General features: G+C 37.5%; 1 protein-coding gene across 2 annotated transcripts in view; it reads left to right on the top strand.

Moving 5' to 3' along the window:
• The window catches only part of LOC125918819 (ovostatin homolog 2-like), a 54,189-nt gene extending 40,893 nt beyond the window's left edge, over positions 1-13,296 (top strand). For both annotated transcript variants that reach the window (XM_049625052.1, XM_049625051.1), the window contains 13 exons: positions 62-238; positions 1,031-1,112; positions 1,735-1,891; positions 4,348-4,422; positions 5,150-5,315; positions 6,320-6,531; positions 7,471-7,680; positions 8,351-8,475; positions 9,579-9,669; positions 10,245-10,313; positions 11,812-11,914; positions 12,619-12,694; positions 13,150-13,296. In XM_049625052.1, the coding sequence (XP_049481009.1) occupies positions 62-238; positions 1,031-1,112; positions 1,735-1,891; positions 4,348-4,422; positions 5,150-5,315; positions 6,320-6,531; positions 7,471-7,680; positions 8,351-8,475; positions 9,579-9,669; positions 10,245-10,313; positions 11,812-11,914; positions 12,619-12,671 (1,520 nt within the window). In that variant the 3' untranslated portion in view covers positions 12,672-12,694; positions 13,150-13,296. The remainder of the gene's footprint in view (positions 1-61; positions 239-1,030; positions 1,113-1,734; positions 1,892-4,347; positions 4,423-5,149; positions 5,316-6,319; positions 6,532-7,470; positions 7,681-8,350; positions 8,476-9,578; positions 9,670-10,244; positions 10,314-11,811; positions 11,915-12,618; positions 12,695-13,149) is intronic.
• The last annotated feature ends 211 nt before the right edge of the window (positions 13,297-13,507 follow it).

Raw genomic sequence — 13,507 nt, 5'->3', positions numbered from 1 at the left:
GTTGTTAATGCTGAGGTACCAACCATAAGCGGTGGTAACCTTCTGCTTTTCTTATTTTTAGGGGATATTCTAGGACTTGCGATGCAGAATCTGGAGAATCTTCTCCAAATGCCCTATGGATGTGGAGAGCAGAATATTGCCCTACTCGCATCGGATACCTATGTCCTAGACTATCTACAGTCTACTAAACAGTTGACCGAGGAAGTTAAATCTAAGGCTTTCTTTTTCTTGTCTAACGGTGAGGCTATTTGCGTAATTTCCACCCATAATAAATAAAATCAATTGTCCCTGATACCAAGATGTCCTAAAGCTATTATTATGAGGTGGTCTCGTGGGGGGGGGGGGCAGGTAGGTATTTATTTTTGACCCATAATAGTGGGTCTGGACTCCGAACTGAGGTGCTCTGAGTCCTAGCTATTTTTTCTTTTTACTTCAGTATCTATGCGGTCATTCGGCTTCACAGATTAGAACAATAACTTTTAAAATTATGAGCCCAGTTTTTTTTTCATCTGAACATTGTGCCACCCTACCTAGTTTGTTGTGCTTGTTACTAATAGGTATAAATAGCTCACTCATCAAGGTCTGTATTCGTTTGCCCAGTTGTATTCCATTGCAATGAAGTGACTGGATTTGTATGTAAAAAAAAAAAAAAAAAAAAAAAAAAAAAGGATATACAAACCTTGCAAAATGTGACACCAAGGAGAGATCCAAGGGGATAATTTCTCCAGGTTCACTTTTCAGAAAGATATCACAGAAATAAATTAACCTTAAGGAAAAGGTATTAAATAGTTAAGTGCCACTTATTAAACTAGGCATAGTCACATGTCATATCTGGTCATTAAAACCCTGTAAAGCATGACTTACTTTTTCTCACTATGGATAGAGAACCCAAACTTCAGAAATTATACTTGAAATGATCCTCCTAGTAATTTCTGTCTAAAACCCAAACACAGGGCTTGTGCTATGCCGTTCTTTTTTTTCTAATTTTTGTAGCTTGAAAAACTAATTTCCTATTTTTTTTTTATTTTAGGTTATCAAAAGCAGTTGTCTTTCAAAAACTTTGATGGTTCATATAGTGTGTTTTGGCAGAGTAACCGGAAAGGAAGCCTATGGTAAGAGATGAACATTTTATTTTAAATAATGTAAGAGTGATCCGAAGAGGGCTTGTGACAGTCTGAGGGGGCTGAGTTCGGTGGGATTTGGAAGCAAAATGAGTTTCAAAGTGACTTTACAGAAATGAATCACGTTGACTAAAATGTTTGACTATTCTATCTCTAATACAACCATATACCTAAAGTACCGTGGCAATTTGCCTAGCAGTCTGATCATTTAATGACACCCCCCTGTACCGCCACAGCCTAACATTGTGGCAAATGACACAAGTTGGTCTACACTTCTCAGAGAGCCATGTAGATTCAGGAGAGAGGAAAGTAAAACCAGAAGGCCCCAGAGCATCTAATTAAACCCATTCTGTCTCCGTGTATAGATAATCCAATGAACCACAAAACAAGAATTTTGAGTGGAAACACGCTGGAAATTACCTACGTTTATGTTCACATATTGACGTTCACAGCATTTTACTGACCCATCCACTCTCAGTAAATGTTCTTTGCGGTCAACATGAGCCAAATCAGACGCAGCCACTCTTGAAGGGGAACAATGCTGATGAACCTGTTGGAGAAATGACATCTCTTTCTTATCTAACTGTGGTCTAACTAGTGATTTGTATTACAGGCTCAGTGCCCTTACTTTTAAGACATTAGAGAAAATGAAGGAATATGTTTACATTGATGAACAAGTTCAAAAACAGACCTTGCTCTGGCTTTCAAGCAAACAGCAAATCGATGGCTGCTTTAAAAGTGATGGCAAGCTTTTCAACAATGCGTGGGAGGTGAGAGATGAACAGAATTAGGCCTTCTTCGTGTCATTGCATTGCCTACCTTTCCTACTTCTGGTCTAACTCATCTAGAACAGGAATATTTTTCCTGGGAATATTACCCCTTCTGAGTCCACCAGAGTCGTAGGTCCCTGGTGTACTGGTCAACAGCCTCATTCCCCTGCATGCATGTTAACCACAGCTAGACTAACTTTTCCTGAACCTGCTGTTTGCCTCATGGTCTTTAGTTCTTCCATAGAACTTCCATAGAACTAGTCTCCTGCAGTGGATAAACTAAAAATAGGAGAGAAGGAAGAAAAAAGGAACCTAGAAGGGAAACATTCATAAATTTAAAGTCAGACAATATGTTAAAGAATGGGGCCCTAATTAGGGAATTCATTCCTATTTATGGATGGCAAGAACGTTCAGGAAGAATATCCAGTCATTCACAGCATTTCAGTGAAACTCTTTCAATGTTTTCTCAAGTCAAAGGATGAAGGCTTAGGTTGCTGTAGGTCAAAATACAAATGAGATGAACTATGTCCTTGAAGGTACCCACCCCTTCCCTTCCCCTGTGCATATGTAGGTAAATCACTAGGCATTTTCCCTTCTGGTTTCCCTTCTTTGAGGATACCTGTACATCTCCATTCCATCCTCTACATTCTTTTTTTTTTTAATTTTTTAATGTCTATTTATTTTTGACAGAGAGAGAGAGAGCATGAGCAGGGGAGGGGCAGAGAGAGAGGGGGACACAGAATCTGAAGCAGGCTCCAGGCTCTGAGCTGTCAGCACAGAGCCCCATGCCGAGCTTGAACTCACAGACCGTGAGATCATGACCTGAGCCGAAGTCGGATGCTCAACCGACTGAGCCACCGAGGTGCCCCTCCGTCCTCTATGTTCTTTATTCTCCTAACCTTTGTATTTCCCTCTGAAAACAAGCCCTGATCATGATTTTTTTAGCATGCCATAGTATCGCCTAAAATATTCGGGGCTTTCCCTCTTCATTGTTCAGAGTCACTACACCTATTCTTGGATTTGAAACCTAAAGCTAATCCACTTCAAAATATGGACAAATGGCCACTCTGTATGGTATTTCATTTTAATGCAATTTTCTTCAAATTGTTATACTGTTTGTAGTGTAGAAAAATGTCTTTATCTTTTTACTGTTTTAAAGTTTGTTTTTGAGAGAGAGCACGCACGCAAGCGTGAACAGGAAAGAGACAGAGAAAGAGGGGGAGAGAATCCCAAACAGCCCTCGCGCTGTCAGCACAAAGCCCAAACCTGTGGCTCGATCCCACGAACCATGAGATCATGACCTGAGCCGAAATCAGGAGTCGGACACTTAACTCGCTGAGCCACCCAGGCTCCCCTAGACAAATGTCTTTAAATTATTTCAAATCTCTTCTTCACAATAGGAGCACCCTGGTAGAGAAGAGCTCTTGTCCTTACGTAGAAAATGAGAATTGTGTATGTTCTTTTCTAAAACATCTCTGCAAGCTTTCTTCTTACTGGGCCCGTTACTGATCACTGCTTCCGTTTGTCTGATCTTACCCAATCCCTTTTCCAGGATTCTGTGTGTGTGTGTGTGTGTGTGTGTGTTGAGTTGGGAAGGATTAAGAAGCAACAGAAAAACAAGAACCCATACTGCAAGAGAATGGTGATAGAACCTGTTATAATTTAAATGGATTCCCACAGCTTATTTTGGTGTTCCTTTCTACAGTTATTTGCACCTTGCAAACTGAGCTCCTCAGATGTTCATTTTCTGAAGAAGAAAGAGGTCACCTTTTGCTTAAATAGAGAAACTGAGAGGTTTATGCCAGATCAGAGGATCTCAAAAGCCATCTGAAGGCTATGCACCTATATCATTAGAGCACCCATTCATTTCCCTGTGTCTTATTCCTAACTTTTTGAATCAGAATCTCTTGTGTGAATGCTGGTTTATCTAATGCTTAAGTTCCCCACTGCATTTTTATGCATTGTCAACTTACAAATTGCATAACTTACAGATACTTTTCTGGTTTTACACTCTACGAATCCTTGAGACCTGACTATCGTTACCTCCTAGGATACGTCCCCAGGGATGTTCAGGCAGCTTCGCAGCAACCTTCTGCTCGAGGGCAGCAGAAATTCTGTGTTTATTTTTCCAAATGAACAACAAATAAAGGAAAATAGAGCCATGGGAGTTATTTGGAATTCATGCTCAATCCTGGGTCATGTAAACAGATTGTCATTTCGTGTACTTGACATTAATTGTATTTTTGTTTATTTCATTAGTGTAATGAATCTTGGTGGATTCTCACTCCGATAGCATAGTTATTAACCATCACATTTTAAAATTACATTTAGGATGTTTTCATAAATAAGAGTATTGGTTCCAGTGTTTCTAGCATACTTAGTTTCACTTCAGAAGAATAGCTCTTTTTTGTGTGTGGTCTACTATCCTGTGTGATTAATTGTTCCCTTGTGTTTAGGGTGGAGAAGAAGAGGACGTTTTACTCACTGCCTATATTGTCGGAGCGTTCCTTGAAGCTGGACTCAATTTCACCGTACGGATTCTTATCATCCTTGAGTTCCAGCCAGTTGAATGCACATTAAATGCATTATGGGTTCAGAGCGATTTGAAATCCTTAGACTGAATGAAAATCGGGAGAGCATTTAATTCATTACCCCTCCTTAAGTTAAAGCTGCTCAAAGTTTTTCTGATTCATAGAAACCTCTGATGAACGCTTGCGTTTCTCTCTAGGGAAAATACACATAGGCACACATCCGCAAGCTTTTCATACCATTTCAGGTATTGAGATATCTCCTTATGTCCAGCCATGAATTTCAGGTTAAGAAGTCCTGTTTTAGGTGTAGATGTAACTGAAGAGTCTGTTTGTCAAACCAGTTTAGTATGTAAACATTTTCAACTTAAGTGTGATCATATTGGCTACCCCCGAATCCCAAATTCAGATTATCTGACTGAAAAATCTATTCCTGAACTAAGTGAAATAGCAGGAATTTTTAGTCACTAGTATATCTCGAAAAGCATCCTTAGAAATATAATGCATATTACTTAGCTTTTATTTCCCAAACACTAATATTGTCATTAAAACTGAATTTTAACAATATTTATGAACTATCATACATACGTGTATATGAATAAGTTTATATGTAAAATATACTTCAAGGACATATTGTATACATTTTACAGAATGATTAGTTTAAATAGTCAGCAAGCTTATAAAGTATTCAGGTATTATTTTAAAATATATTATTCTTCGCCTTGACTAGTTTCCTGCTCTACGAGATGGGCTCTTTTGCCTAGAGGAAGCACTTCAACACGGCGTCACTAATGGCTATAATCATGCAATTCTAGCTTATGCTTTTGCATTAGCTGAAAAAGAGGAACAAATGGAATCCTTACTCCAGATCCTGGATCAATCTGCTACCAAAACAAGTAAGTATTATTATTCACTCTTACTAATGAGGATGGCCTTGAGAATAAAGAAGTGAAACTTACTTATAATCATATAGGAACCCTGTCTTCACTGGTCTGCTTCCATTTCTCTTGTGGAATTTCTCGGCGCCCCTTTATCTTTAAAGAACATTCCATAGGGCACCTGTTGGCTCAGTCAGTTGAGCATCCAACTCTTCATTTCGGGTCAGATCCTGATTCTGGAGTCAAGGGATCAAGCCCTGCTGAGCGCAGAGCTTGCTTAAGATTCTCTCTCCCTCTCTCTCTCTCTCTCTGCCCTTCTAAAATTAAAAAATTAAATTTAAAATTAAAAAAGTTTTAAAACAATAAAAATAAAATCAAGAACATTACATGTTTTCTATTTCCCTCTTTCTCCTTTCTGTTAGTTTCTTTTCCAATGAGTAAAGTAGAGAAAATCAAGCATGGTGACCATGCCATCGACCAAAATTACTGTTTGTGTGACTTAATCACATACTGCTTTTAACCTTAGGGAATTGCTGTTGGGAGCTATATGGGTTTTCTAAGACTGCCATAACAAAGTACTGCAGACTAGGTGGCTGAAACAAGAGAAATTTATTATCTCACAGTTCTAGAGGTTTAAAGTCCAAGATCAAGGTATCAACAAGTGAGGTTTCTCTTCTTGGCTTATAGATGGGCATCTTCTCCCTCTGTCTTCTGCTTTCTTCTGTGCACCTGTCTGTCTGGTGTTCCTTCTGTGTATCCAAATTTTCCCCTCTTATCGGAATACTAGTCATACTGGAGTAGGGCCCACGTTAACAGTGTCATTTTCACTGAATCACCTCTTTAACGGCCCCATCTCCAAAGAGAGTCACATTCAGAGGTACTGGAGATTAGGGCTTCAATATGTGAATTTTGAGAAAACACATCTCAACCCACAGCAGAGGTCAGAAATGGAATTCGCACTGTTCTTATGTGTAATCAGCGGTATTTATAGGGACTATGTGAAAATTCTTCCTTTTCCTTAGATAATGTCATATACTGGGAACGAGCAAAGAAACCCAAGACAGAAGCATCCCGGTTCTTTATTCCTCATGCACCTTCTGCTGAGACTGAGAAGACTTGTTATGTGCTCTTGGCTGTTCTTTCCAAGAAAACTCCTGATCTCACCTATGCGAGTAAAATTGTGCAGTGGCTTGCCCGGCAGATGAATTCCCATGGGGGTTTCTCCTCCACTCAGGTGATTGACATGGGCCTGATATTAATCATATGTTTCATGCGAAAGATGCTAGCCTTCAATAATCTAGATAGCAAAGGTAATCATAGAAAATACCTTCTGAGATGAAGAATATTTGATATTGTGTATGCCCAACGATTTGTTGGGCAGTTCTAGTGCAACAGAGACTCTACCAAGAATTCTTCATATACAGATGAATAAACTAAGGCCTCTGTTCAAGGAATTTGTGACTGATTTTTACCTCCATTTGCACAGTAAAAGTAGAATATGAGTCTAGAAGGGATTGTTACTGTAAGCACCAGAGTCTTGATGATGTTAGATATCCAATAATACTATGATACTACATATAGGCCAAGAAAAAAAATTTCTCTCTATTTATGTGGTGTAGACATTGGGAAAAACAAGTGGAAGTAATGAGTAACAAAAGAAATGGGTATAAAAAACAGTGGCTTATGTCTTTCCTTAACAAGAAAAAAAGTAAAATTCAAAGAAATGCAGTTTCATTCCTATGAAGGAAATTGTTACTTCCCTCCTTATTTGCTTTAGTCTTAGTAGCTGAATAAAATCATATGTTAGTGAATCTCCCAACATCCTTTTCTTATTCTGACTCCTTTTCTTGAAGATTGTTGGGCATAAGCATTATTCAAGGCAGCCAAAGTACATAGAACCTTAATTTTTAGAAAAGATTTGACACTATTTCAACAACAGAGACTACATTTCATTAAATCCTTTAAACTAAAATCTAATTAAGATGGGTTGAAGAAGATTAAATGGCAATCATTGCATAAGCAAATGTATCTTCCTATGACTTAAGATTTGTTTCTTGGTCCGTTGACCTGTCTTAGGGATATTTTTACGGATTGATTTAAAGTTCATGGTCAAGTGATGACTAATATTGCAACATAACAGAACTTAGATCTTGGCTTCTACTGTTCTTTGCAGGACACTGCAGTCTGTCTTCTTGCCATGACCCGCTACATGAAGTTAACCTTCTCTGATGACCAAAACACCGTCACCTTTCGCAGTGAGGAATCCAGTGAGATTTTCCAGGTTAACAGTGACAATCGCTTACTGGTCCAGCGTTCCGAACTAACAAAAGCACATGGACAATATACAGTAGATGTGGAAGGACAAGGTTGTACATTTATCCAGGTAATAAAAATCTACCTGAGGCAGAAATAAATATTTGCCAGTTAAAAAGCCAGACTATCCTTTTAGTTATAGATAGAGTGTTATTTTACCGTTGTATATTTTCATTATTATCTCCATTCTTTCTCTCATTGATATTTTCTAATCAAAAGCTGAAAATGCAAGTTATTTTATGAAGAGACACTTACAACTAAAGACAGCTGGGTAACTGAGAAATTTCTCGAGGAATGTCACTGTTAGAAAGAATTCCGATATTTCCATTAAATTATGTAAAGGTCCTTACATCTTCTGAAAACTGAACAATTACATTTAGCTTTATTCCCTGATGGTAAAGATACAAAATAAAGTGCATTAGAAATATATATAGAAGAGGGGTGCCTGGGTGGCTCAGTTGGTTGAGCGCCTGACTTCAGCTCAGGTCATGAACTCACAGTTTGTGAGTTTGAGCCCCACGTCGGGCTCTGTGATGACAGCTCGGAGCATGGAGCCTGCTTTGGATTCTGTGTCTCCCTCTCTCTCTCTGCCCCTCCCCTGCTCATGCTCTGTCTCTCTCTCAAAAACAAATAAACGTTTAAAAAATTAAATTTAAAAATAGAGGAAACAGAAGTCCTTCAATTTTTACTTCAGGATAAATTTGTCTTATGATTTTCTTACGATTTGCTTTTCTTTTTAGGCTACCCTGAGGTATAACGTACTCCTACCTAAGAAGGCATCTGGATTTTCCCTTTCCTTGGAAATGATAAAGAAAAACTCATCGGATACATTCCAGAGCAATTTTAACCTGACCGTAACCCTCAAGTGAGTGTCCCATTTTGACATCAACTCCCAGCTTAGACAGAGGGCGATAGATCAAACAATAATTATTTTAAATAGTAGCAAAATAAATATTAATGATGGCAACCGCGATGAGTTCATACGTTGGTGGTGATATTTCTACAGCATAGTTACTTTATAGCTCTCTCTGTACACACCAGTTTAGTACTTATGCAAGTATGATTTGTATTATAGGCAAGTATAAATTTGAAAGCTTCTGCTGGAAATATATTCCAGCAATGCTCCCATTTGTGTGTGTGTGTGCGTGTGTGTGTGTGTGTGTGTGTGTGTGTAAGATCTGTCAGATTTGGGCAACAAAGATACTATTTTTTTTTTCCTCCTGAAGACCACACAGTGGGGCCAGTACAAGGAAACTTACAAATACTGGTTCTCTAACTATGCAGAGCAAAATTTTAGATTTTTATTATTTGGAGTAGACAAAATCATTCTCTTGAATTAAAATATAATTTATCGATGCCAGAGAGCTTTAATCCTAGTTAATATGTGGAGAAACACCGAGTAAAATTAGTTTGGGGGATTTTTCTTAGGATTTCTGAATGAAAATCTCTTAAACATCAGAGCTAAGATAAGAACTACATACGCTGTGGAACCCTCAACTTCATGTCCCAACGATGCTGTCCAGAGTCAGGGACATAATCTATGTCACTTAAGGGCATGACTACTCTAAGATTCTGCCAACATCTTGCTTTCTAAACAAAGATATCCTTTAAGTATTGTGCAGATCTAAGGCTAACATAAGTATATGTCATATAAATGTATCAGCTTTGTTTAAAATTCATGATTTTGAGGCCTCAGGTAAACTTAAAAGAGATTGGAGAGATTCTGGGTCCAGATAATTCACTCTTTACTCCAAATTACGCTCCTTTGTATCTTCTCATCCATTATTATTCTAGTTGTGCCTATTCTCAGATGTTTGAGAATGACTTTCTTCGCCCTGTTCCCTCTTCAGTTCTTGCCTTTGCTCCAGACATACAGACAGTTGGCATCTACGTCTCCATCATCCTTGCCTTAATATAGGTCACCTTTCCAGACTGTTGTCTCAACTTGTGTTTGTTTTTAAATTTCAGATATACTGGAATCCGCAATAACTCCAATATGGCCCTTGTTGATGTAAAAATGCTGTCAGGATTTACTCCAGTCATGGCATCTATTGAGGAGGTAAATAATAGAAGCCTAAAACTTGAGCACGGAATAATTCGTTAGCAAAACAAAATAGTGCAATTTTTCCTTTAAACAAATATATGCAGAGTTCATTTGTTTATTTTTGCTGTCACACTGGAGGGACGGTGTTCTTAATTTGTAGCAATTAGAAGTCATTTTTTCCCATAGTTCATAATTAATTTCTTTATTTAGTTCCTACTTGTGTTTATAAAAATATCATGGCATGGAACACCTGGGTGTCTCAATTGATTAAGCATCTGATTTCAGCTCAGGTCATGATCTCACAGTTCATGAGTTCGAGCCCTGCATCGGGCTCCACGCTGGCGGTGAAGAGCCTGCTTGGCATCCTCGCTCTCTCCTTTCTCTCTCTCTCTCTCTCACTCTCTGCCCCTCCTCTACTTGTGCTTTCTCTCTATCTCAAAATAAATAAACTTTAAAAAATATCATGGCATAAAGGAACATCCATAAAATGCATTCCTGACAATCAGTTAAGTAAAAAGCATGAAACATTCGATACTAGAAGATATTCTTTAATATCTATTCTCCATCCCTCCCTGCCAATTTCTTTAAAGCTTGAAAATAATGGCCAAGTGATGAAGACTGAAGTCAAGAATGATCATGTTCTTTTCTACTTGGAAAGTGTAAGTTGAGCAATAATTGTTTTTTTTTTTTTCTTCCGTGGCTTTCTTTTGATTTCTGAAGGTGATTGGATGCTTGTATTTTATTCATACATATATGAATTTTTATCCAGTTGACCTTTGAATGACACAGGTTTGAACTGCATGGGTCCATTTACACAAGGATTCTTTTTTTTATAAGTGCAATACAATACTGTAAGTATATTCTCTCTTCCTTATGATTTTCTTAATAACATTTTCTATAGATTTAATGTAAGAATACAGCATATGATATGACATACAAAATATATGTTAATTGGTTATGTTATAGGTAAGGCTTCTCTTCAACAGGAGGCTATTAATAGTTAAGTTTTGGGGAGTCAAAATATATATGCAGATTTTCAACTGCACAAGAGGTCGGTACCCTTAACCTCCATGTTGTTCGAGGGTCAACTGTATATCTGATGGGGTTTATTAGAAAATATGGGACATTAAAGATGCTCAGTGTTCTTCCATTCCCACTTCTCCCTCTTAACTCTAAATGTAATTAGATATTTAAGATATTTAATGATATCTAAATATCACTAGATAATAAGAGTTAACAAGCGTGTTCATATATGCTTTAGCTACTTTACTAGAATGACTCAAGTCAACAATATCATTTTCCTGTTTTTCATTCCTCACAGCATCTAACATAGTATGGACACAGAGTCGATGTAGAATTCATGTAGAGTTTAACAGGAACTCCTAACAAAGGCTGGCATGAGTTTTAGAGTCGTCCCTTCTATGTGTACATCATTACCTTTCACATAAATGCCTGCATTACACTAATGTTCTGAACTAGATTCTTTTCACTTCAATATAAGCAATGGGACTTCAAATTTCTTATAATTTAATGTCACCTAACACATGATTTTGTCATTATGTAAGATACTGATACCCTAGTTCTTTTTTTTTTCAATATATGAAGTTTATTGTCAAATTGGTTTCCATACAATACCCAGTGCTCATCCCAAAAGGTGCCCTCCTCAATACCCATCACCCACCCTCCCCTCCCTCCTAGCCCCCATCAGCCCTCAGTTTGTTTTCAGTTTTTAAGAGTCTCTTATGCTTTGGTTCTCTCTCACTCTAACTTTTTTTTTCTTCCTTCCCCTCCCCCATGAGATCCTGTTAAGTTTCTCAGGATCCACATAAGAGTGAAACCATATGGTATCTGTCTTTCTCTGTATGGCTTATTTCACTTAGCATCACGCTCTCCAGTTCCATCCATGTTGCTACAAAGGGCCATATTTCATTCTTTCTCATTGCCACGTAGTACTCCATTGTGTATATAAACCACAATTTCTTTATCCATTCCTGATACCCTAGTTCTATTTAATTAGGTAAATCATGAACTTCTGGATATGATTTGCTCAGTGATTTTCTCTTTGCAGAACTGCTGATGTATTTGTACCTAATGTATTTATCATTTGCGTCTTCGTGTGATGTAGAGCTGATGTATTTACCATTTGTATCTTTCTAGGTTTTTAGTACAGTGAACAGTTTTACTTTCTCTGTTGAGCAAAGCAACCTCGTGTCCAACATACAGCCAGCCCCGGTTATGGTCTATGATTATTATGAAAAAGGTAGGCAAGCAACGCCCTTGCCCTAAGGCTACTGAACATGACCATGATATCTAGATCTAAGACTCCCTGAGCCACTAAATTTTCCAAAATCAACCTCAGTCATCAAATACTAAACAGTAACTGGTTTTACTTTCTATATTGCTTTTTTCCCCTCCCTATTATATCTTCAGACTGGGCCATTTTCCAGTTACCAAAGATTTTCGGCACCTAGAATCTTTTTGACATAGTGTGAGAAACCGCCCCTTTAACTTGAAATACAAACCATTCGACACTTCCAGTCTCTTTGTTGCTCTTACCATTTCATGCTACCTTTATGGACTTTGATTTGAGAAGGAGAGTGGACAATACTCTGAAATGTTATAGAAAACTCTTGATAGATTAGGTTCCAAAACAGTTGCTAAGATGTTGTAAGGACCATAAAATTTTCCATGGAAGCTCAGTGCTATTAGTTTCTCATTGAATGACACATGAAATTTGTCAAGTAGCATTTGAATTCCTGCTCTTGTCACTCACTAATTGAATGTACTTCATCAAGCGCTTTAAACTTTAATACGATATTTTTGGATTTAGAAAATGGAGAAGTGATTGACTGTCTTACAAAAGTATTGGAAAGATAAGACCTAATGTATCTATATAGTCTGACATAATCTGATTATAGAAAGTTGGAAACTTAATAAGGGGCGAACTTTCTCTTTATTTTCCAGACGAATATGCCCTTGTTACTTACAACATCAACAGTGTTTCAGATTCCTCGTGAGAAAAAACAAAGCACCGGAAAAGGTAAGGAAATTACAAATATTGAAAATATATCTGCAACGAAAGCCTAAAAAGATAAAAACAATAGATGAAACAAAGGGAAGTCTGCCATATGTCACAGGGTTTGAGTAGCTATGTGTGCTAAATGAGTATCCTGATAGTCAATAAGATTTTATTTCTTTCTTTAAAATAGCTTTAAAGAATTTCCAGCTGTATATGTGGCTTTTATACATGACTCATTTTTTAAAACCTCTCATCTTTGTTTTATAAGTTGATTAGTCATCAAATATAGATGCACATACATTTATACACATTCACGTATAGATTAGATGTGTATGTGTATTTGTGTGTGTGTATATATGTATGTTTGTTCAGCAATGTCTATACCTATCTATCCATCTGTCTATCTATCATCTATCTATCTCTCTCTCTATGCACACACAGTTATTTATTGTTTAACCTATGTTTTTAAATTCCAGATGGAAAGCTATTTACTTTGAATAAACTCATCTTTCTGTATCAAACTTGGAAGAAAGCCATGCATCACCTCCCATATTGAAGAGACCACAGTCTTCCGTGACTTCTTATCAGATTGTATTTTTTATTGTCCCATAAAATTCTTTCATTTCTCATCTGAGTCTGTGAGTTTCTCTTCTTTCAGTACATTATATGTAATTTTCATCCTGGGAAACTTAGGACTTTCTTTGATAGCGGCTCTCATAATTTGCTTTACTGGTGTCAGTTCTGAAGTCAAGTTTCTAGACGCTATGGTGTACAGAATATGGGATCCTCCAATATCCAGAGAAAGGGCAAGAAAGCCAGGGTCAGTGGACGTGA

Source organism: Panthera uncia, chromosome B4, assembly GCF_023721935.1.
Source record: "Panthera uncia isolate 11264 chromosome B4, Puncia_PCG_1.0, whole genome shotgun sequence".
In the NCBI taxonomy this organism is placed as follows: Eukaryota; Metazoa; Chordata; class Mammalia; order Carnivora; family Felidae; genus Panthera; species Panthera uncia.
This window is presented reverse-complemented; position numbering and strand designations above follow the sequence as displayed.